Raw genomic sequence first — 24,727 nt, 5'->3', positions numbered from 1 at the left:
GAGATCAGTGGTTACTGAGGGGTCAGTAATGCTCTTGAGTTGTGGTTCTTGCAGACTTAGGTAAATGCACCAAAGTTTACAGTTGGGTTAAGTAATCAGCTGAAAGCAGGGAAAGGATGAGTTGCTCCTTTAGGCCCGCATTGGTTTTTAAAGTACTGATGTGCAAAGTAGCTCAATGGTTGTTGAGCACAAGTGATGCAAGCAGTCGTGCAGGTCCATAGTGGGTACAAGACCTGTCCCTTTCTACTGAAATGAAAAGGTATTATTTCAGTGTTAGAGATATGTCTATCACCCATACTGTGGCACTTCAGGCTCCAGCCTGACTCCAAATGCTCTAAAACCAGCCTCTGCTATTACTTACTAAACTCCCCCAGAAGACCACGTCTGGGCACTGCATAAACATACCCACTGAACGCTTGCACCAGCTGACACTTTCACTTTCCACACTTCAAGAGCTCCCAACCCGAGACAGGTTGACACAGCTGCTGGCACCCTCTCCTCTAACCAAGAAGCCACTATTTACAATTTAAGTGAATATAGAAGTATTTTATTGAACATTCAAACTTCATTAAGACATGTGCAATATGGCAAATTTTACTGGGTTTAACCCTAACTAAGACAATAGTATGATTGCTTGCTGGGGCTTAGCAACAGGGTCCAAATCACACTTACCACTAATTAAATACTTTATTGAATAAATACATATGAAACAAATGCATTTTAATGCTCTTATAAAAGTTTAGAGATTTTGAAAGGCCTTTCCAATTCAATCTGACATGTTAATAAGTACATACAATAAAGGAAGGTAGGCTAGTTTAACATAATTGGCTGACTTTATACAGCACTTATATCTTTTAGTCCATAAGTAAATTATTAAATGATAAAGAACATCTAATACAACCACTTCTACAGAACTAGGAAATAAATTTCTAATAAAGAAAAAATTTACAGACCCCATGACTTTCCACCCAACCCCAACAGTCTAACCCTAAAGTGGATAAAGCCAATGGCTTTCCCCACAAGAGCCCACGACACAAAGTCGCTTCGCTTATCAAAAATCTGTTTTTCTGATCCGTTATGAGCATTGAGACAAGATTCAATGTATCCCCAAAGAAAGAAGCACAATGCGCGTTGTGAAGTGCCTATTCAGCAACAGCGAGCACTGCATTCACAACCACCTCATCTCTCGGGGATTAAATCAGATCAGCCACATTCATCGGCATCTCCTCCACTGTAGTATTGTAGAAAGTCTCAATGTCTCGCAGGATCCTCTTGTCCTCTTCAGTGACAAAATTGATAGCCACACCTTTTCTGCCAAAACGACCACCCCGGCCAATTCTGTGAAGAGAAAACACATGTACACAGACGTGAACCACTTCAATCCACTTCCAGTGTCTCCAAGATCCATTCATTAACTGCTGCTCTTCTATCTGCCACTGGCCAGTTTATGCTGTGTCTATAGGACCAGCTGCTACCAAAGTCATGCCTGGTCCAGAGAGACTAGCAGTTAGTGCCAGCAGTACAGACGTGGTGTCCATCCTATGAAGGGTAGCAGAGCAGAAAAGGTTACTCTTTTTGGCTGCAAAGCAAAATCTTTATTTAATGGTTGGTACTGTGTTATCAAGTCCTAGCTTGGTCTCCCTCCCCTCTGGTTCAAACAGCCAAACCACAGGCATCCAGTCCCGAGCACATGGCACAGGATAGCTACTGTTCAAAAAAAATCAACATCCACTAAAATGAAACAGCACTCAGCTGGAAAAATGTAATTCAAACAGAACTGTTTCCAGTGGGAAAACTTAGCTTCTTTTTTTGACAACACTTGAAAAATCCAAGCTCAACGTTTTTAGGTAAGCCCAGGTCAATCACTAACACATCACAGTACAACTGCACCCACCATCAGTTCTACCTCCCTGCAGACTGCACAATAAAGCACCTAATCAGCAAGAGCTAAACACAGAAATGGCTCACAAAACTTAGGGAATAATCATGACAAAAGAAGTAAATAAATACCAACTCGCTCTTTATTCAAACTGTGCCGCTTACGAATCCACGTCCTAAATTAGGTCAACGCCGTTTCTGAGCACCATCTTGTGTCATCAACTGCTGCTATCGACTCCTGTATTTTTTTACATCAAGTAACAAAGCACAGTTTACTTAATTTAGGGACAGTCACTAGAAGCAGTTAACTAAACCTAGGGAAACAACTGAAAAGTGCTACCAGAAAACACACACCACAGAGGAAAGAATCCCACTGTAAGAGGAGCCACCAAGAGCAAACAAGGCACACAGAGCACAAACCCAGCTGGACCTCCACAGGTGAGGGCTTATCCTACACAACTAGATTGCTAGGAATATTAGTAAGGTCTGGTCATTGAGCAGCAGCAACTGAAGATCAACTAAGACCTAGCAAGCTGACAGTGCTGTCAAGATACCACACCAGTAATTTCTCTTACACTGCACAACCTACATGACAAAAACATACGTCAGTAGCTGATAATTATCTTGAATCTCAAAGAATCATCAGCCTTCACTGAACTCATCACACATCTAAGTTTTCCCACTGCTTTTATTGTACAAAAGTTCTGCTCTTCCCTTATTTCAGAACTGTGGCTTTTTTCAAGCAAACCCAGTTACTTTTACTTCCTGCTAGCTTTTTGGCAGTTACTGTATGAAAAGATGCACAACACCTCCAGTCACTGGCAAGGACTAAAGGAAAAACCAGGTGAGGCTCTGTGCTGATTTCTGTAGAGGACATGGCATTCAGTGTAGCACACCAACTGAAGGAGAAAGAAAACCAACCTGTGAATGTAGTTCTCACGATTGGTCGGCAGGTCATAATTTATAACCAGTGACACTTGCTGGACATCAATGCCACGAGCCTGAAAAGCAATAAAGAGTTTAGAATGCGAGGCACAGACACTAGGTTCAGCTGCTTAGCCCATGCTTTTGTTGACTATATGGTTAGTGATGAACTACAACTGTGCAGTCCATAGTGGAGCATAGTCTTTACTCTTCCAAAAAGCCTCAAACAGTTCAGGCTACAAGAACCTTCACTGGATTATGAAGCTTTTGGTACCAGGTTTAAGCGTAAACATGTTCAGTGAAAGCCAATACATACCAGCAAGTCAGTGGTGATCAGGACACGGCTCGATCCTGACCTAAACTCTCTCATGATAACATCCCGTTCCTTCTGGTCCATGTCACCATGCTGTGGAGTGAAAATGATTTAAAATTAATATAGATCAAGTACTCCAGACTGAAATAACCTTTTTTCAAATTGATGTATGAAACCAAGCGTCCCTACCTGCTGTGGGGACAAAACAGGTAGGGATAGATGGAAACATTTTTATTTAAGCAGGGGGAACGATAATACAGCACTGCACAGCTGTATTATAACTTTCCTGCTCCTCACAAATACAGCCAATTTCTTTCCATTTGCACACTGCAGTAGACAAGTTGTAAAAATGCCAATTCTTACCAGAGCTGAGACTGTGAAGTCCCTAGCATGCATTTTCTCTGTCAGCCAGTCTACTTTTCTCCTTGTGTTCAGGAAAATGACAGCCTGCGTAATGGTCAGTGTCTCGTACAAATCACACAAAGTATCCAGCTTCCACTCCTGAAAAGAGATGATCATTCCACTGAGAGCTGAGCACAGAACAAGACAACCTCCAACAACAAATAAGCCTGTAACTAAGCAACTACATTCAGTATGACCCTAGGAGAAGTATAGGCTGGATGTCAGGAGGAAGTTCTTCTCAGAGAGAGTGATTTCCCATTGGAATGGGCTGCCCAGGGAGGTGGTGGAGGCACCATCCCTGGAGGTGTTCAAGAAAAGACTGGATGAAGCACTTAGTGCCATGGTCAAGTTCATTGGACAGGGCTGAGGAATAGGTTGGACTGGATGATCTTGGAGGTCTCTTCCAACCTGGTTGATTCTCTATAGTTCTATGATCACAAGACAGTAAGCAGTATCTGCAGCAACTGTTGCACCAAATCTTCAGACACAGGACACTGGACATTAAGAAAGAGGTCCACCCTAGTCTTTGTGGATCCAGTGCATAGTTTTTCTCCTTCTTGTCTATACTCTGCTAGCATTACTACAGAAACCAAAGCTCAACTTTGGTTTCTGTAATTTTAGCACAGTGCTTTAGCAAGAAGGTGAGAACCCAAACCTTAAGTTTTTTCCAGGCAGAGAAAGTTCAGTTAATACCAACCTCTCTCTCCACATTAATGTAGAATTGCTTGATACCCTCCAGAGTCAGCTCTTCCTTCTTCACCAAAATACGTATAGGCTCTCTCATGAACTTCTTGGTCACCTCCAACACATCCATTGGCATTGTAGCCGATAACAACACAACCTAGAATGAATTTCTGGATGTTAACACGTGCTTACGATGCCAGTTTTGATTCAAGCAATTCAACAGATCTCAGTCACACTGCAGCAAAGTCTGCACCCACCAATTTTAATCCTGTAAAAGATTTTTTTACCTGGATGTTTGTGCTTAGTTTTTGAAAGATCTCATAAATTTGATCCTTAAATCCACGGCTCAACATTTCATCAGCTTCATCCAGAACAAACATTTTGATCCATTTGGGTGCTATTAAAAAAAGGGATATTATCTCATGAGGTTTCAGAAACACCAAATACTTATATTAACATCACACTCCTTTGGGAGTAAGCTTTCCAGTACAGCTCTTTCCAATGAATGCAACTTCATTATTACTTGAGGTTTTACTGGGTATGGAATTTATTATCAAGAGCAAAACTGAATTCATACTTACACAGGTAGCGTCTGTTTAACATATCAAACACACGCCCTGGAGTTCCCACCACAATGTGTGGAGCCTCAGCCTGAAGCTTTTGCATTTCATTGCGGACATTTGTGCCACCAATGCAAGCATGGCATGTTGCTCCCATGTAATCTCCAAGGGCCAGAATTACCTTTTGAATCTGAAATAAAACCCTTCCATTAGTAGCAGCTCTTGGTACATTAAAGATTAAGCCCTACACATTGGTGCTTATGGACAGCTTTGGAAGATAAGACAGCCAACAAGGACTAGGAAGCTTACGACTAGAAAAAGCAGTTACTAATGATTTTGCCCAATAGCTTCAATAACAAAGTCAGAGACACTCAAATTGGACTTTTGTTCCTACTAGTTGAACTAAGTGAAGAACTGACTAGCATCTGACGCGTGAAAAGCAGGGCCCCCAAAAGCACACCCCTGGTTAAGGCATCTTCCACACTTGCAGGATATTAAGGTTGTACAAATGCACTGCTATGTGCCAGGCTTCCAACAAATCTCACCTCACCTGTGTCTTCACAGTAGAACAAAGACTAAATATTCTGAAGTCCTTGTTCTAGTGATTTTTTAAAAACTATTTCCTATCTGATTTGCTACATTTAGTTTTACCTTCACTACAGCACTGGCACCTCAGTTTAAGCTAGCTGAAAAAGGCAGTTTCACTTCAAATTTAGTTCAACATTTCATCCTGAACCTTACTGATTTACACTCATCCTAAATTATCCTGTAAGCTTTGTTAAATGCTCCCATTTAGCAAAACAGAACGCCAAGCCTTGGAAGTGAAACAGGCATGCAGCAAGTCAGGAAACGTCACAAAAGTACAACAAAGTGACCACACACACACTGCAGTTTTCATGTTGCACAACTGCACACAGGTTCAAATGGCCTCTGAAAATAACTTTTGTTTCCACTCAGAACACTTGGCTTTAATATGTTTTCAGGTTTCTGATGAAGGTGCTCCCTCTCAGAACTATATACAGCATAGCAGCTGGCCCCTGCCTCCCTGCCCCAGCACATACTCCAATGCATCAGCTCAACTTCTTAAGCAGGCAGAGAACTTGTGGGACAAAAGCCAGCTTACACCCCCATTACTCAACACAAAAAGAGTTCTGAATGGATATAGGTTACAGCCCCTTAAAGAAGTCTGTTCATTGTCTCACAGTTGTGAAACCTGAAACCTATGCAACATACAAGCAGCTTTAACTACACTATCAATACCTGTTGAGCCAGTTCTCTGGTAGGGGCCAATACTAGTGCTTGGGTCTCCTTGAGATCAATCTCCAACTGCTGCAGGATGGAAATAGCAAATGTGGCTGTCTTGCCAGTACCTGACTGAGCTTGAGCAATCACATCATACCCTAAAAAAAGTAGGATACACATTTACTGATCCCACAGGTCATTCATATTTTCAGTTTTACTTTATTCCCTTTGAAGTAAAGTGATCAGTATTAAGAGTTCTCTCCATTTCAGGTCAGTCCCGAAAGATGGTGTACCATCATATCACTTGTTCAGCAATAATTAAAAATAAACACCACAGACTAGTAAAATACTGCATATATTTTACAGCACTTTACTAATTATCCGATGTTGGTAACAGCAAATGAATCACCTGCATACCTTTGATGCATGGAATAATAGCTCTCTGCTGAATAGCTGATGGCTTCTCAAAACCATAAGCATAAATACCCCTTAGGAGGGACTCTTTTAAGTTCATATCATCAAAATTGTCAACAATCTCATTCCAATTGCTCTGTAACAGAAAAAAAAAATACAGAAAATGTTAAATCGAACACCCATATCGATCAGTGATTAAATTCTTAAGTCAGTTCATATATGCTCACCTCAATGACACCATCGGGGTCCATTCCCTCAGGGCCGCCATGGTCTCTGCCACCGAAAAGAACAAGCCATTAACACAGGAGCAACTAACATGCAGAAGTGGGTTGACATCTTAGCTGCCAAATGTATCTGGAACCCGCGATATATCATCCCAGCAGGTGCTCTGGTATTTTGCCAAAGGGAAAACTCCGGCCTGCCTTGAGTGCCATGGACCCAAATCCTCAGACCTCAAACTGATAGAAGCTCATCCAAACCTTCAAGCCACAGAAGGACTCAAAATCCACCATGAAAACCACGTCTCGAACGTGGGCGAACGGTCTGGGCACACAGAGCTGCCACCACGTGCCGCGCAGGGCAGCCGACTGCAGGCAGGCCGGGCCGCGTAGCCACTGCGCGCTGCAAGCCAGCTCCGCTGCCGCAGCCGGGGCCAGAGCGGGGGGAGGTGGCGGGGGAGAGGTGGGGGGGAGGGGGGGGAGTGCGCCCTCCCGGCGGCGCTGCGCTTCCCCCGCCCCGCCCCAGAGCCGGCGGCTCTCGCGAGAACTCCACCCCCAGCATTGCGCAAACCCGCGATGGCTGCCGGTGCCGCGCCCCGCACCCCTCCCCGGCAAAATGGTTTCGCCCTTAGCCGGGCCGGCAAAGCCGGGGCGAGCCAACGGCGGGAGCCAGGTAGGGGCAAAGGGGCAGGGCGAGGAAGTTTAAGGAAAAAACCCCGAACAAGGCCTTCTAACATTAGAATTAAAGTGCAGCTCAATGGGGATGAGCACGTTAACGGCAGACTTATTTTCAGCGATGGTGATGACAGGAAATCAGCCACGGAGCAACGAGAGCCAAGGAAAGGAGCTAAAGCTCCATTTAACCGCGAGTAAGGGGAAATATGGAGCCCGAAACATCTAGAAACTGGAGGGCTCGGGCGCTGTTTAACCGCAGCGCCGAGCCGCCCTCGCAGTGCGCCTGGAGCATGCAGGCAACTCTCCAAACACACAACCTCGCTTCTTTCCCTCTCCCCGGCCCCCTCCACCCTGCTCATCGAATCTCCGTACGAGAAAAGGGCCCGCGGCCTCAGCACGCCCCTCCATACCTGCTATAATCCGCGGAGCCTCCTGACATGTTCCGAACACCAGCTCTGTCCTCAACTGAAAAGGCAAAGCCTCCGCCGCGCCTAGTTTATATATCCGCTCCCCCGCCGGACTACTTTCGCCCTGCTCTGCGCATGGATATACATCTCACGCCACAGTGAAAAAGGCACAAATCTCCCCAAACTGAGCCTCTTTCCTAAGAAATTCCACTCATCTCACTCTCTGAGGTACTCTGGACAGGACTCCCGAGCCATATCGAGGCCACAAACCCAGGGGAACGTGGAACTACTTTCCTCCGAGAGCGGAAGGATATTGCACCACTGGCGGCGTGACAACTCCTCGCTCCTTCCTCCCGCTCTGCCCCCTCCCTGCTGGCTCCTATGCACGGGGTTTCCCGCTCTGGCCCTGCTGCGGCGCGGGGGGAGGGGGAGCCTGGTGGAGTTGGGGGCCGTGTGGCCGGGTCGGCGCTGCGGGGGGGTGCGGGTAGCCGCACGTAGAGAGGCTCCGAGTGGGGCATGCGGCAGCAACGGAGGCGTAGAGTGGATCCCCGGCATGACCACTTTTCCCGCGCCGTGCCGGTTATTGTTACAGCCCTGCAGTGAGGGACGACAGAGCAGAGCGGCCTTCTGGGGCGGGTGCAGGCGGCGCCTGGGCCGTAGGGCTCGGCCCCTCCGTCCTGCACACCGAAATGGCATCCTTCTCCCCGCTAGGCAAAACACACCCTGTGTTTTCGCTTCTCAGCTTCTAGTGAGGGGCTGGAAGGAGCTGGAACCGGCTCGGTGAGCGAGGGGTGAGCGGTAGCTGAAGGGACCGTGAGATGAGGAGGGAATATGGTGGCGTTTGAGGGCTATTAGCAGCCCCTACCCCTCTCGGCCTGAGCCCCGGTCCTGCCGAGCTCCACTCACGCCGAGCCCAAGGCTCAGGAACCAGGTACCGTGATGAGCAGGCCGGGCAGGCCCAGTGGAGAGTCCGAGTGTGAGGCAGCAGCAGCAAGCTGAATCATGCAGATTTGTCACGGGGTGTTAAAAGCTGGATCATTTCTAAAGGGGATGATGACGGCGTATTTGGAGAGTGTTTGTAGGAGACAGCCAGGGTGGTCCTCAGGGTGCTGCTGGAAATGCGGTGCTGCGATGTGCTGCAGTTCCTCGTACAGCCATGTCCGCAAAAACAATCCGTCAGGACTGATTTAAAGGTTAGTGCAGTGTAGAATAAAGCAGACAGAGAATGTTACTGTGCAGACTGCTTCAGTGAAGGATCTGTGATCGTGCCCAGTGATCTACATAGCGTTGTAGGAAAAATACCTTTGTAATGCTCTTCTCACGTTTTGCAGTAATCTCTCAATTTCTTATGTGGGCAAATAATAGAAATTGCAAGCAATAATTTTTGCCCACTTTAATGGCTTTATGTGTGTCACTTCTCAAATTTGTTTCCATAGTGATTTATTGAGAGATATATATACACACAGACATACACAAATGGAGGCAGTGCTTGAAAAACCTGACCCATTACTTGTGTAGAATATTGCAAATTGTCTAGAACCATGTAGAATACCCTGATATCCAGGCAGGGAACCTCTGGAAGAGTGAATGTATGTTAGCTCTGCCTATGGTGGCATCTCCTGGGGTGATATTATCTGTAGAAATAGTGCAACACTTAGCAGTGAAATCGCAGCTAAATTACATAACTACAGCTCCTCTCTTGACCCACCCTAACGCTCTCAACTTGTGTCCATTTATGCTGGGGAGAAAATACTGAGAATGATTCTCGTACTTGCAGTTGAGACAGCCACACAACTATAACCACAGGCCTTTTGAAATGAGTGACAGCAGCTTGCATGGACCCACAAATCTGGCTGTAAGAGAAATAGGGTGGACTGAAGAAAAACATGAACACAGCTTTGTGCTGGCATGGTTAGATTTCCCATTTAAAATCACTTTGGGTTTAAGTGGAAGAAATAATACTACTGAATATTTGGGTTTATTAAGGATCTTGGTTAAGATCTTTATTAAGAAACATGTAGAATGTATCTGGGTTTTTAATGTAAGTATTGCAGCTAGGTCTTAATGTATTTGAAAGGCTGAGTGAAAAAGATTTTTTGATGTGGGTATTTCAGGAACACAAGCCATCATTTTCTACAGGCTTTAAATGTCTTTTTAAAAAAACACTTGTGATGTCAGAAACAAGTACCTGGTTTACCTTCTCCTGTAAAAAATTAGTGTCATTTCAGATTCCCTGTTTATTCACACCAGTTCAAAAGTTTGATTTTGACAAAAGTTGTTTTTAACAAGACTTTCCTAGCTCGCTTTGAGAATAGTTATAGGACATAGTTCCCCTTGCTCTAACCTTCTGCAAGTCTTGTTTTACTCCACTTGGCCAAACTTCATCCCATTAAAAAAAAATCCAACCAACCAAAAAAGCAAACAACCAAACAAAAATCCCCAAAACAGCCAAGAAACAACTTGATGTTGGGTTTATACTTCAACCAAGGGGTGATTTTACAAATTGAGTTTGTTATTCACTGTCTGCAGTAACAGCATCTGTGAGGGTCTCAGTCAGATGCCAAGACTTCTTTATGCAGGCATGAGAGAGCTATGGAGTAGAACAGCATCAGCTGCTCCAGAGCTGATCACTGGCATTTAGAGAGGAGCTTGAAACTTCTGTGTCTCAGGATCTTCTTCATCTGTGATTTACTTGGTGCTTGAATATTAACATCTGTGGGTGTATATTGGTATCTCTTGTCATGTGGTCATGACAGAATTTTGACAAATCTGTTGAGTTGGCCTATTATTTTATCTGGTTCATCATTTTAATCCACTGCTATAGATGCTCTGTATTTGCCATAAGTATTGTATGACTGGAACTATAAAATTGTCTTTTAAGAGATTCATATGGATGTGATATCAAGGCATTTGAAGAAAGGAATCCAGTGTCTCATCCAGTGAAAATCACTGACTTGTTTCATCAAAGGAAAAGGGGAAAGATTTTTTTTTTAATCATTAATTTTGGATAAGAGAAGGATTGGAAACAATTGAATCAGTTCTCCTTTTTGTGAAACAAGGTAGCAGAAATTCAGGACTGTTTGCCTGGCAATGACCCTAACTGTACTACAGAGAAAGTTCTAGATGGTTTGTACTTCAGTGTTTGAGAAATAACTCTTTGGCAACAGGAGGACAATCAGTCATTTAATTTGTGATCTCATATGTAATTTGTGTATTTTTAGACTGGTGGTAGCCATGCTCTGCTTGAGATTCTTTGTGATCTGACTTGGAGCATCATAGTGAGAGTTGTTGGAAGCTCAGATTTTGGCACTGACAAAACTCTTGGATTGACACTGGGATTTATTAAGGCTTTAAATCTTAGTAACCTTTCCAGTGCAGTTTCAACAGAAAACTTGCTCCTCAAGGAGCAGGTTCATGTTATCATCAGGCAGAGGAGATACCAAAAAGATACTAAATAATATGTCTGCACTGCTAAGGATAGGATCTATGGCCACATTTACATGTACACATAATATACTTAAGTAGATGTCTCTCCCCAAAAGACAATCCTGGTGAATCATGAGCTCTTTAGTGAGAGTGAACATAATTATACATTTATTAACAGGGGGTAACAGATGGACTAGCTGGTTTAGCAGCTGGGTTTCCAGTCATTATTCATGCAGTTTGAAGTAGAGAATGTATCTAAAGAAAGCAGTAGGAGCTGACACCTCCTGAAACTGAGCTCGAGTTGAGCAATCCCTGCTCATCAATATTCTGGCAAAGGCGTTGTCACAGTTTGCAATAGGAAATTTCAGAAATCTCTTTTTAGAAATCTCTTACCATGATTTGAATTTACCATGAAGCTGTCATGTACTTCACAGGAAACCTGGGAGATCACAAGTTCCTCTCCTGCATTGGCACATCTGGTGCTAGCATACATCCTGTACACTATTTGATTGCCACAACTAAAAGGGCAAAGAAAGTAATTGTAAACAGAGTTTGTTCATGGTAGGTCATGTTAAGAATCAAGATGGTTTGTTAGGGTGTTGTTGGTAAGAAGCAATGTTTTTCAGTTCAGCATTCCCAGAGGATCCTGCCTAAACAAAAGCATGCTTCCTCGGATGTAGGAGTGGATAGGAAAGATTCTGGAAAATCTCCAGGGCAGAGAAAAGTCCAAATTCCAGGACTCCCATGCTTGCAATTTAGATGCAGTCACAGGGTTTCATTAATGTAAGATACGCTTTTTTTGTTACTCCACTGAAATTATACTCTAAAGAAAATAATAAGAATTTCTAAGGTAGTGTGGTTTTAGTGCTTACAGAGAGCTCATTTTGTATTCTTCATTGTCCCAGGGTAATCTGAAATCCACATTATGATAACTCTAGTGCATTAGTCTGCTGAGCTTGCTTTGTCATGCCTTTTTTTACAGTCGTTTTACAACTTTGTTATGCTTTGACAGATATTTCTACTCTTTGTAACTGTAATCAAACTTATGTTGTGAAATCTCAATGATGTCTTCATTGAGTGAATTGAAAGTACTTCCAGACATGGAATTTTCTTTCCCAGTGGAAGTTTTGTCTCACTAAATAGTTGTGTGCTAGGCCAATAAGGAACGCTTTCAAAAATGTTTAAGGATCCAAGTACTGTCAGAAGCCAGTGAGAATTCGAGTTAGTATACATGCTCAGTCTGTTCAAAATATTCAGACCTATATGGGGTGGATAGGACCTTTTCCTGACCAGCTGACTCACTTGTCTGAAATGCTTGTGTGGTGGTTCCTGGCAGTGTGCTGCCTAATTATTTTGAACACCAGTCTCTAAGGAGTGTTCATGCTTCAGTTTGGTGTAGTTTTGTTTCTCAGCCTAAATTCCCTCATTCCAAGTAAGATACCTTTTTCTTGATGATGATCATCTGTTAAAATGTTTTAGACTAATTTACTCTTTCTTTTAAAAGAAGCAGTAAAATTATATGAATTCCATGTTGGAGGTTATTCATCCATTATCTCATGTTAGAGATTGGAGCTTAAATTCAAACTTGTAGAGATTTTAATGCTTTCAGAGCTATGAAGTTATCTGGTGCATATTTCTTATTCTGAAGTAATGAAATTCTCTACAAGAGAAATCTCTTTAAGAAAAAAAAAGAGTTTTTTTTTCATTTGTTTGTTTGGGGGTTTGTTTGTTTCTTTTTTATATAGGGGGAAAGTGCTTGTAACCTGCTGCTGAAAGGAAGTGGTGAAAATACTCTAGGGCCTCAGAGGAACCTGGGATTCTCAGTCCTGTCTCAGAGGACCAAAAATCTAAAGAACTAATGGGAAGTTAAATACTTTGTATTTTTATAATAGATACATATTATCCAAAGAAGGACAACAAAGCTGATGGAGGTTCTACACGACAAGTATTAGGAGTGATTGAGGGAACTGGGGGAGACGTTTTCATGCTCTGCAGCTCCCTGAAAGGAGATTGTAGCGAGGTGGATTTCAGTCTCTTCTCCCAGGTGATAGGAGGAAATGGCCTTAGGTTACACCAGGGGAGGTTTATATTGGATATTAGCAGAATTTCCTCTCTGAAAGAGAAGTGAAGCATTACAATAGGCTGCCCAGGAAAGTGGTGGGGTCACCATCCCTGTAAGTATTCAAACTCATGTAGATGTGGCACTTAAGGACATGGTTTAGTGGTGGACTTGGCAGTGTTAGATTAATGTTTGGACTTGATGTTTTCCAATCTTAATGATTCTGTGATCTTCCAGAGTCTCATCCAGTGACCTTTGAACTTTTGAAGAATTTTCCCCTTCAGTTAGCTTTACACTTGGCTTCTAGTTAAAAGCTAATGTTAGTTTTAGAAAATTAATATTTCCTTTCTTAGAAGTATGTACATTACTGTTAATTTTTTAGATGAGTGTAAAGTAAGAAAACTATTATATAGACTCACTTATGATGGTCCTGTGATATTAGTGGCTATTCTGGTAGTAAGAAGAATGTTGGCTCAATACAATCCCAACCCAAATACTTGGAACAGGAATACACTCTTCTCTACAACTTAATCATTCAGTCCTCTACATGCTGTAAAAGTTGATAATCATAGTTTTAGGTCTTGGATATCCTCCTTGATCAAGCAACTGTATTATTTCTTGCAGTTTTTGAGATGTGCAGTCAGGCCCAGGATGTGGAGTCTCAGCCTGGCTCTGTTTTCTGATGTGTTAAAATCTCCCAGTGTGACCACAAGCATGTAATTTTAGCACTGAAATTGAACAGATTATATTTGTTAGAGAGTTATGGACTTTTATTGGAATGAGAGCTCTTTCTGCACTTCAGTTTACTCCTCTGTAATGTGGCTATGTTGGTGTTTGCCTCAGAGGTGATGTGTGGGCATATGTTTGTAAAAAGTGGAGATAAGTAATGGTGAGAGATTTAGAAATCTTTAATAGCAGTTGCATGCATACTTCCAGGGCAGAACTTGTTCTTTCTATTACAAAAGTAAAGAAAGAGAGATTAAGCAAGTGGCAGCTGCTGCTAACATCGAGGCAGAGTACTGCAGTTACATTTGTGGTTTTGCTTTTTTTTATTAGCATGAAATAATGCATGTCATATAGTTCTGTGAGACACTCTGCAGAGTACATTTTTCCAGTTCAAAGACAAAGGTAAATATGACCCTCTGTGTTCTTTTGAAGAAAACATTTTTTCTTCTGATATTGGTTATCTCCCTATGTAAGTTACTTGATCCTATGGTTACTTAATTTGGAATTCATTGATGCTACTTGGGGTTTTTCATTGCTCAGCTGATTTCAATTGTTTAATTTTTGGAGCAGCCACTATAGGCAAACCTATGCCCTGTATTTAATTTTGACTGCCCTTCCTTACTGATCAAAAAGTTGAGTGTTATGTTCTTAGTAGGAGGAGCTAATGCCTGCGCAACAAGGCCAAGGTGAAAACACCAAAAAGGCCAAGTAGTTCTTTCATTTCACAGGGAGACATTCTCACAACCAGAGTTTGTGCTAAGAAACATCATATTCTCTAATACATGTTGTAGCTATACTTACCTTGATAGATGCTCCATGTCCTGACTGATGAAACCAAGTCATGCAACTCAGCCCTTCCCCATCCAAACTGCACTTTCACACTTTAGAATAAACACACTATGTTTTCCAGAGTTAATGAACAGCACTATGAGTTATGAGGGCCCATCTCAAATAAATGACAACAAAATGGCTATGTTTTGTCAACTGATACAGCACTGCACAGAAAGCTTTGGTAGGAGTGTCTTACAGGGCTTTATTCTCAGAATGTTTAACATGTCTGTGTTCCTAAACAGCAAAAGTGAGATACCTCTTTCTGTCCATGTTTAGCCTTGTGTGTTAACTGCAGACTCTTCCTCCTTCTCTAGCAGAGCATTTTAACCTCCAGAAGAGTGTTTTGCAGTTTATAGAGTTTGTTGCAACATGTAAATGTTAACAATAAATACTTTGTCATTAATAAAATGAGCTGCCTAGCCAGAAGTATTGCCTCAAGGTAGAATTTTCTGTAAACTGGCTGTTTTCTACTGAACTATACTTTCTAAGAGAAAATTGAGACCATTAACTTCTTCAAATATATGCAGCTCAGATTCCACAAGTTTAGTTTCTGCCACTGATACTGGCCTAATATGAAGTCACAGATGAGTAGTTTCAGATTTGTGCCCTTGTTTCACCTTCCTGTAAAATGAAATTTACAAGCCTGATTGCTTTAGGTGCGCTGCTTCAGCCTGCAAAGCAGTCAGTTCTGGGTAGAAGTTGAGGTTCTACCTGGGTAAAGTTAAAAAAAAAGGATCAAAATAAACATAGCAACTTGTTTAACAATTTTGTTTGGTTTGTTAAGGTGTCCGAGATTTTTTAGATGAGAAATATAAATGTTGGAAAGCTTTTCTGTTTAACAATGTAGCAGATGCATGCTGCTGTTGTGTTTGGGTCTGAAAGGTGTGCCCATGAAGCTGATGCTGCCAAGTAGGCTGCTAAAAAAATGTCACTGCTCTGCTCTGTTGTTTGGGGTTTCTTCTTAATGTCACAAAGCCTCTGTAGGCCAGTCCTGTGCTTTAACAAATTCCTGAATGCTATTATATATCATTTTGCCTACTAAATGAGCACTGACTGATGAGACAAAAATGAGGATAAAAGCTGTAGGATGGTAGAAAATTAATTCTTTTTCTCTCAGCTTCCATCTAGAAATACCTGCCTATGTTTTCCTGGAGTCCACTGACAGAAGCAAGCATGGACATTTGCTGATGCAAGCAGAGACAGGATGCAGGTGATCACCCTATTTTACTCAAGCATAGCTGTGGCATTGCTGATGCTAATCTAGGGCATGTACTTTAACATGCCATGTCACAGCAGCTGGCAGTGACCAGAAACCTTTGTTCTTTACACAGCAAGAGAATGAAATGAGAGTTCATGTTGAACTGCAGAAATATATCGATTCATTTATTTCATGCATGCATTTAAAGTGATTAGATTATCACTTGCTGGCAGTTTTTTTGCAGTAAATAAAATCTATATGCCTCTATTCAAAGTAGTTTTATCTTGTGCTAGGTACTTTAAGACCTCCTGGTAATAATTATTTGTCAGTCTTAAAGGGGCTGTAAATTTATTAGTGTAATCAGCATTTCTTTGTAGCTCAGTCTTCTGATTTATTTAAAAGTAGCAAATCATTGAAATACTAATTTTTAAGCAGGCAGATACTGTAGTGCTATGTAACCACCCAGTTACTGGCATATTTTCTTTGCTCTTTTGTTCTCTGTAGCTTATGTTACCATTTCTAGATCTATTCTGATAAACACTTTCTCATGCATTACAAGACTGCAAGATCTTGTATGTTGTTATTCCTTCTATTTCAGTAGGAATTTTAACAAACAACCCACTCATTGTTTGACTGAGTCTTTATTTGTTATTAATGACAAGATACTGTCATGGTTTAACCCCAGCTGGCAACTCAGCACCACACAGCTGCTTGCTTACTCCCCACCATTGGCGTTAGGGAGAGAATTAGAAGGACAAAGAGTTTCAAGACTTAATTTGGATGATGTATTTTGGTTATCTTAGACATTTCTATTAAAAAAAAAATAGTGAATTTAGACAAAGATGATTTTATGGCTAATTACCCAAAAGGAGTTCTCTGATTTCCTTTACTATTACTCATTTGCATTGCTTACATTCAGGAACTCTGGGAATACAACTTTGTACCCCCTGGAAGCACACTTTTTTTCCCTCAAATCACATTGGAATTGTGTTTGTTAATTTACATCACATCAGAACTGTCATTGCTAATTTACTGGCCAAACATTGTATCTTTATGCAGAAGGAAAGAAAATGAGAACTGTAAAGGAGTGCTGCCTTAGAGCTGCTGTTGCCATAGAGCTGCGAGGGAGGGGAAAAAAAGCTGCAGCATGGATTTCTTCTGCTGTTGAAGGTAAGATGAGGGCACAGCAAAGACTGTAGAAGGGGGAGGGGAGGAAGAGGGAGGGAGAAGAGGAAGAAAGTCTGCGTCCTTGCTGTCTAAAAAAGGAAATTCAGTTTCACTGTTCATGAGCAGAACTGCTGGTGCAGAAGAACAAAGCTATCTCAGTTGTTTAGGGTAGCAAGAGTGATGAGCAAGCCAGTGCACTCCAATCCTTTTGGGAGGAAATACTGCAAAGAAAGGAGAGTAAAAGAAGAGTGTTTTTATCATTTAGGAAATACTCACTGCTGCTTTAAGATAGCTGCTTTTTGATACCACTTTGGCATTAATATTGTTCCCCTGAGAAAAGACAGCTTTGAAAAAAAAACCTCAGGAGTAGATAAGCAAGAAGGAAAAGTGATGCTAAAAAATTCAGCATAATCCTGAGCTGATGGAATCTCTCTGTATTAAAATGTATCAGTTGTTGCATTCAGCTGTGCAGTGCTTTGAAACCTTTCAAAATGCAAGTGAAATTATGGCTCTTAATGGTAATATTGTTACAATAAATTGATCTGTTAACAACATTTTGTCGATGATCCTTAATTTTCTTTTGTCTAAGTAGATGTCTTTTGAGTGAAAATGTATACTAAATGATTGAAGATTAAATATTAGGTACTCAAGGGTACTGAGTACAGAACTGATATCAGGCATGCTTTCTGCAGAATTTCTTTAATGGGGTGGGCTTTGTAGACTAAGACTCTCCTGTCGCTGCAAAATTATCTTCAAAACACTCATCCAAAACTACTGCTGCTATTTATACATCTATCTAGCAGCTTACATATGGCAGCTTTTTACTACCCTTCACTTATGCCTTCAGTCTTCTGGCTCTTTGAAATGACTGAACCACATTCCCTGCATAACAAACCCATCGCAGCTGCCATGTTTGCAAAGTGAGGCCTTGAAAAGAATAAAACAACCTTTATAAGCAGTGATAACAGTGTCTTAGCTGTGTTGGTACTAGGGTGTAGTGCTTAACCAGCTAATTGCCATGTTGTTGAGTGTGCTTTCCGCAGAAAATCTTCTTTTGTGTGGTCACCAGTTATCAAATGGTGTTTGGCTGTTTCTCCCGGAGTCTTCAAACAGACTGGGTCAGGTGAATTTCTCCTGCAGCAGCCCCTTAGCGTGGCTGAGAATCAGTAATTCAGGCTGCAAATAAAAGCATTTTAGAGGTTCAGATCTTGTTTAACATTACAGGCTCTTCACTGTGAAGTTGTTATTCTTTGAGATTATAGCATTTAGTTCATACATGCTATTTCCCAGTCATGAATGGCACTGGGCATGGTATATTGATGAGTGGCTGTTTCAAAGATATGCCATGAGGAATTGGATGTGTGTGTATTTACTAGTCAGACACATTTTGTGACTCAGATTAATTTATTCAGACTCGTTAGCTGCACACAGATTGTTTTGTGGTCTTCAGAACCATTCTTTTTATTTACTGTAGTCTCCAAAGCAGTCAGTGGTTGATGACATCCTGATGAGATTTGCATGGGTTCCTTGAGCCAGCGCACATTAAGACCAAGTCTTAATCCATGACTGAGGCAAATTCTGGCAACCCAAATGACTGTGATTTCATTCAATGTCAGCAAGGGATTTAGTTATCTTCTGCTCTGAGCAATATTAGTATCTTCTTGGAGTGAAAAATTGTGTTAGGATGGAGTTCCAAGGGAGCATTAGGTGCTGCATTTCAGAAGAATTCGCTCGACTTGTGGATCAAAGTAGTTTGGGCTCCTCAGAGATCCAAGGTGATTAATCAAACAAGCATGACTCTGTTAATAAACACCTCCATGTAGAGTAACTAACTGTTCAAGAAGGAATGGATGGCCCCTCTGCAAACTAAAACTTGGTTACCTTAGGTAAACATTTAGTGGAAGGTTAGTGTTGCAGTCTTAGATCACACTAATGTTGTTCTTCACTGACAGCAACGGATAGCCAATAGCACATTGTTGCTAATTGACAGTTTATTCTCACAAGTTTGCAAACAGAATGCTTATTCATTGGTTGCACTACTGATGCTGGGTAATAGGTATTTAGAGTGGAAAAGAGAAGAGGTGCAGTAGTGCTAATACAGAAGTGTCTTGGCTGATTAACTGTGTGCAGTGTGTGAAGTGCAGATGCATGCTAACATTCATATTGACTCTATCCCTGTGCTAGACTATCAGGTACAAATAACAGGTCTATCAACTTCAGTGAAAATTTCAGAGATATTTTGGTTGGTGTTAGAAAAGTAACTTAATCTCAAGCTAAGCAAAGAAGAGGAATTGTTTGTAACATTTATAATCTTTCCATACATTTGTATAAAACACTGCAGAAAGAGACAATCTTGTAGTTTATGCTTGTTTATCCTGCTTATTCCATGTGGTTTGTATTCTGGCAGCAGTCAAGCAAACAAGGATGGCAACACCTTGCCCAGGACACTCTAATTGCTGTATTTGGGCCATGAAAAAAGCTATTAAGCAACCAGTGGTGCTGTGGTTAATGCCAGGACCTACACCAATTCCCAAAATGTCTTTAAATATAGGAGCTATATTGAGGGTTAATGCAACCCGTAATTACCTTATGCTTGCAAGCAGATGTTTCACTACTCAATGTCCATCTCAGCTTCTTCCAGGTAGAATCAATGTTCTATGCCATAGGCTTTGGCTGAGTGCACTAAGGCCTGATTTTTAGAAGTACTGAGTACCCACAACGCTGTTTAAAGTTAATGGGAGCACAGGTTTCTCAGCACAATTTCAAATTGGGCCTCTGTGCTAAAACAAGATTTGAATTTAGCAGTCATAAGACTGCTTAAATGATCAGTCTGAATTCTAGGGACTTTCTGGAACTTTTTTGTGTTTTGTTTTTTCTTTTTTACAAAGCATATTAGAAATCATACAGGAATCAAGCCAGTACTGAATGGGTTGATTCCTAGGAAATCAAGGTTTGTCCCATTATATTCCTTGATTTTTATGACTTTTATTAATATTGGTACTCTTTTAGCAACTAGAACACCATATAAATTAAGATAATTCAGTTGGAATAGATTTACGTTTCTGTGGCATTAATCTATTTTTGGTACTGGTTTGAATGGCAAGGAATTAACATCTGACATACCTCAGGTTTAGAATAACAAACCAAGCGATCTTCTTTTATTGTTCAGATTCCTTTACATGTGTTTTGGTGTGTTTTTCAAGGTACTGAACTGTAGTGTTTCGGGCCTGTCAGTCAAACATGCTGTAACATTCTTTGAACATGATGATGAGCATTACTTTCCTCCACTGAAATCAATAATCCTCCATTTTAGTCTACTCCAAGTAGTTTGATTTTTTTATAGTAATCTAAGTTTTAGCTAAAAAATATGTCCTCCCTGGATAAAAGGTCCGTCCTCATTTGTTCCCTGACTTAACCAGTTTTGTTTGTCCATTCTCTTGTTTTTTACTTTCACATTTTTTTTTTCCTTTCAAACCGAGAGGTCTCATAGTGTTCCTGTGACAGGTAATTCCAGTGAAGGTGGAGAATCATCCACTGAATTTATGCAGTGAATTCTCAAAGATATTTTGGGTTCAGGATCTTCAGTTTACCAGAAGTACACTTCTTTGACATAATTGGATTCTATGGAGATATCTGATTCTCTGTGTCTCGCTTTGAAGTGAAACAACAAGGTTCTGTAGTTTAATGCCTCATCTTCAGCTTGAGATCAGTGCTATCAGTGTTGATGACAGAAGAGAAAAGAAATGCTGTCAGGTTTATAATCCCTGTTACTCCTTTGGACCTTAGGTTTGAGTGTTTACTGAGCAGCTGATTGAAACCAGTTCAAACAATAGTAATATTAGTATTCATTGTAGCAAGATGCCTTACCCAATTAGGAAAACCTTCACTCTTTCTTCCTTAAAGCAGCCTTCCTCTTATTTTAGAACACAGTAGAAACATTGTGTTATTAATTACATTTTACCAAGTGAACTTCACTTAAAGCTTAATTAAAACTGTGGAGGCTGAATTATGCTAATGTAGTCTTGTAAACACAGCAGGAGCTGTGTGTGAATAGCTGGTTACAGAACTGAAAATATCTGTGCCCATTTGTTTTTTTAGGAATATTTGAGATTGTGTACATTGTGCAGCTCTGTCTGTGTGACAGTGGTCATGCAGTGTTGGCATTCCTAATTCTGTAGCCACTTAGACCTGTGTTACTTGCAGTTCCTAAACTGGCAACAATTTTCTTTCTGGTTTAGAGACCTGAGAAAAAAAGGCCAGAAATGGGTTCTTGTATCTTACCAAATGCCAGTGTTCATTGTTAATTCTACCCATTTTCTGTTGCTGGGTGCCTGCACATCTTCCTGCCATGGCTAGATAACTGTTAACTGTTTGAACTTAGCATTAGAAGGTCATTGGAATTGCTGTGTGATTAACAGGTCATATCTGAATTAAACAAACAAACAAAAAAACCCCAAAAATCCAATAGGCCATTTATAATAAAAGTGAAGAATGTTTCACTTAAAATATGTTATTTTGTCTTGTCACAGATGGAATGAACAAGAGCATATTAATAGGTTGGACTTGATGATCTCAAAGGTCTTTTCCAACCTGGTTAGGTGATTCTGTGATTCCGTGAAATCTAAACATCTGCAGAATGGCCATCAGGTGGCTCTATATCTCAGCAGTATCATGAGCAGAGGTTTAATTCAGATATATTTTCACACCCCAGACTCCTCGTTTCGATATCTGCATCAGTAAGAATGCAATTTCTCTGGTGCAGGACTAGCTATTATTTTCTATATTCATAAAATCGCCCTTGGGGCATTATTTAGGCACTTTGTTCATAATCAGTAACTGGCAAAGTGTATATGATCTGTTTATAGAGCTTGATATTTAAAACAGATTGCACAGATGTGATGTTTTTATCTGCAGTGTTGCTAACCCAAAAGAAACGCTGACTGCTAAGCTACTAACGCTTGCCTGGCAATCACAACCCCCTCATTTGGAGATCTTAAAACCCCTGGGGCCAAAAATTCTGCCATCTGCTGGCTCAGGAGGAAAGCACACTGCGGTGCCCTGAGTATTCTGCAATAGGAGAAAGTAGTCGTTTTGCAGAGCTTTCCAGGAGATCTGTAACACCCTGGTCAGTAGTTTTCTGGCAGTTTATTTTTCCATCAGAAAGTGTTGTTTTGGTATAATTAAAACTTTCTGTGGGAACACGTCAATGAGAAATTGAAATGTTCTGTTCAAAAAACACCAGAACATCCTGTTTCAAAATTTGCAAACTGAAATGCTGTGATTTTTATTCCAAAATTTTAATATATTTTAAAAGTAATTATTTCTGGGTTTGCATTATGAAAACACAAAGTCAAAATTGACGTCTTTGTGTGAAACATGAATAAAACCTCGGATCATTACTATAGCACATGATAAATTCAAGGCAGTCAACAACGTAGAAGTCACAGTATCACAGTATCATCAGGGTTGGAAGAGACCTCACAGATCATCAAGTCCAACCCTTTACTACAGAGCTCAAGGCCAGACCATGGCACCAAGTGCCACGTCCAATCCTGCCTTGAACAGCTCCAGGGACGGCGACTCCACCACCTCCCCGGGCAGCCCATTCCAGTGTCCAATGACTCTCTCAGTGAAGAACTTTCTCCTCACCTCCAGCCTAAATTTCCCCTGGCGCAGCCTGAGGCTGTGTCCTCTTGTTCTGGCACTGGCCACCTGAGAGAAGAGACCAACCTCCTCCTGGCCACAACCACCCCTCAGGTAGTTGTAGACAGCCATAAGGTCACCCCTGAGCCTCCTCTTCTCCAGGCTAACCAATCCCAGCTCCCTCAGCCTCTCCTCATAGAGCTGTGCTCAAGGCCTCTCCCCAGCCTCGTCGCCCTTCTCTGGACACGCTTAAGCATCTCAATGTCCCTCTTAAACTGGGGGGCCCAGAACTGACCGTTCAGTCTGTGGCTCACTACTTGTCATGGACTTGAGCTTTGTCAGGAATGTGCTTGTCTTATCATTTGGGTGAAGGAGATCAGAGACAGAAAGAAAAGAGTTTTCCTCAACTTTGAATCTAATTTTTTAATTGTAATTGTGCATGATTTAATTAAATTGCTACACTAATACAAAGAAAACTGATTTTGAGTTTATACTCCTTTTAATAATACAGCATACACAGAGTTCCCAGTTACAGTCAAGATCTTACCAGTCAATATTCAGAAAAAAAATAATAAGAAGAAAACAACTAGGGATAACTCAAGGCCATCCTTTGCCTGGCTTTGTAAATTCAATGCTTGTCATGTGTTAAAAAGAAAAGAGGCTTTGTGGTTTATCCAGCAAGGTAATGAATGAAAAAGAATAAGGGGGGGGAAAAAGCAGAATTTGATTAGTTATAGAGCCAGGAGTTATTTTTATATATTTCCTTCGAACGGGACAAAGTTGCATGACTGGTAACTTTGTTTTCAGAGAGGAAGTAGAGTGATCCTGATGATACATCACAAGGCATGACATAATCAGAAGGGCTGAGCGGTTCTGTTTACATTGTGGTTATTTTACAGCTGTAGGAAGTAGGCACTGGAGACGGGAAGTGTGCCTATGCTGTCAGGGAATGCATGTGAGTTAGGTTCTGAGATTTGTAGAGGGTTGCCCTGTCGTGATTAGGGAGATCATCCCTCAAGTCTTTTGTTTTTTGTTTTTGCTCTTACCTCCCCTCTGCAGTTCCTGTCCATTTTTTTGCATTCATGCATGCTATCTTCACCCATTTCTCCATTCCCTTCACTGTTTCCATTTTTGCTGTGGTGTTGCTATGGGTTTTTTGGTCTATTCACCCCATCTATATAATTCCACCTTGCCTCTCTCCTTTCCACTTCTGTATCTTCTGACCTTCCATTGTACTTATCTTCTCTATCAAGATCCTCCCAGACCTTTTCTGCCAAGACCTCCTGATCCTGATGGTTATCTATTTTGTGTTCTCTCAGGAGTCCTCATCTGTCTAGTTCTTCCTCAACAGTGAGGTGATGGCAAAAGAAGAACACAGCCCCACCTATTGAATGTATAGTCTTGATGCCACAGCAGTCCCAGAAGGTGGGATGAATAATTTCAGATAACATCCTTTTGGTCTGTATAGCTGCGTTGGAGGATACTTATGCTGTAGTTTCATGCAATGTGGTCTTCTACAACAAAATCAGTGAAGTGTTACCAATTTGTAGCAATTTTGTAGAACCAAGTAGTGATTCAAACTGGTGAACTGATCTTTTGCTGGGTGAATATGTTGCTGGGTCCATGCAGATGGAAAATATTTTAGTACTTTAATTTGCCAGAACTATTTGGTGCATTTCAGCTAAAAAAAACCTAACCTTTGTTAGACATCCAGTATAGAAAATTCAGTCCAGTCTCTTAATTATGTATACCTTGTAATGGGAGAAGACAAACAGATTTTAGGTAGCTCAAGTGTTTGAAATGTTGTCATCTTATCTGTAATATTTGTGCACTTCTGTCACGTGAAAATCTGTCAGCCATAATGCCTCTACTTGGTACTTAACATGATATGCATAAGGAATAATAAAGCTGCTTTGTTTAGGATTCTCTCAGCTGTCCTTGTTATCTTGTTCAGCAGAAA

At 41.3% G+C, this 24,727-nt stretch overlaps 1 protein-coding gene, 1 long non-coding RNA gene and 3 other non-coding genes across 5 annotated transcripts; 1 reads left to right on the top strand and 4 right to left on the bottom strand.

Annotated features, from left to right (window-relative positions):
* Positions 1 to 531: 531 nt before the first annotated feature.
* Positions 532 to 7,824, bottom strand: EIF4A2 (eukaryotic translation initiation factor 4A2). The gene is made up of 11 exons (XM_064165486.1): positions 7,721 to 7,824; positions 6,645 to 6,690; positions 6,421 to 6,553; positions 6,022 to 6,161; positions 4,783 to 4,951; positions 4,489 to 4,598; positions 4,215 to 4,358; positions 3,479 to 3,616; positions 3,119 to 3,208; positions 2,800 to 2,879; positions 532 to 1,338 (listed from the first exon to the last, which is right to left on the bottom strand). The coding sequence occupies exons 1-11, from the start codon at positions 7,747 to 7,749 to the stop codon at positions 1,194 to 1,196; spliced, it is 1,224 nt and encodes a 407-aa protein (XP_064021556.1). The 5' UTR covers positions 7,750 to 7,824; the 3' UTR covers positions 532 to 1,193.
* On the bottom strand, positions 3,281 to 3,407 carry LOC135187228 (small nucleolar RNA SNORA63). The gene has a single exon (XR_010307246.1). It is a non-coding gene; the product is annotated as a small nucleolar RNA SNORA63 (small nucleolar RNA).
* LOC135187236 (small nucleolar RNA SNORA81) lies at positions 3,980 to 4,160 on the bottom strand. The gene has a single exon (XR_010307254.1). It is a non-coding gene; the product is annotated as a small nucleolar RNA SNORA81 (small nucleolar RNA).
* LOC135187237 (small nucleolar RNA SNORD2) lies at positions 6,240 to 6,309 on the bottom strand. Its single transcript, XR_010307255.1, has one exon. It is a non-coding gene; the product is annotated as a small nucleolar RNA SNORD2 (small nucleolar RNA).
* Positions 7,825 to 8,217: 393 nt separating the features above from the next.
* On the top strand, positions 8,218 to 24,669 carry LOC135187095 (uncharacterized). Its single transcript, XR_010307190.1, has 4 exons — positions 8,218 to 8,497; positions 15,877 to 15,969; positions 17,017 to 17,127; positions 24,087 to 24,669. It is a non-coding gene; the product is annotated as an uncharacterized LOC135187095 (long non-coding RNA).
* Positions 24,670 to 24,727: the final 58 nt, after the last annotated feature.

Source organism: Pogoniulus pusillus, chromosome 26 (assembly GCF_015220805.1).
Source record: "Pogoniulus pusillus isolate bPogPus1 chromosome 26, bPogPus1.pri, whole genome shotgun sequence".
NCBI classification, from domain to species: domain Eukaryota; kingdom Metazoa; phylum Chordata; class Aves; order Piciformes; family Lybiidae; genus Pogoniulus; species Pogoniulus pusillus.
Note: the sequence above shows the minus strand (reverse complement) of the source record. Positions and strands in the feature narration are given on the sequence as shown.

Coding starts and splice junctions, on each gene's coding strand:
- EIF4A2 (XM_064165486.1), bottom strand. CDS start 7,749: ATGTCAGGAGGCTCCGCGGATTATAGCAG. Junction 3,617..4,214: donor ACATTAATGTGGAGAGAGAG/GTTGGTATTAAC, acceptor ATCTCTTTTCAG/GAGTGGAAGCTGGATACTTT. Junction 2,880..3,118: donor TGATCACCACTGACTTGCTG/GTATGTATTGGC, acceptor ATTGCTTTTCAG/GCTCGTGGCATTGATGTCCA.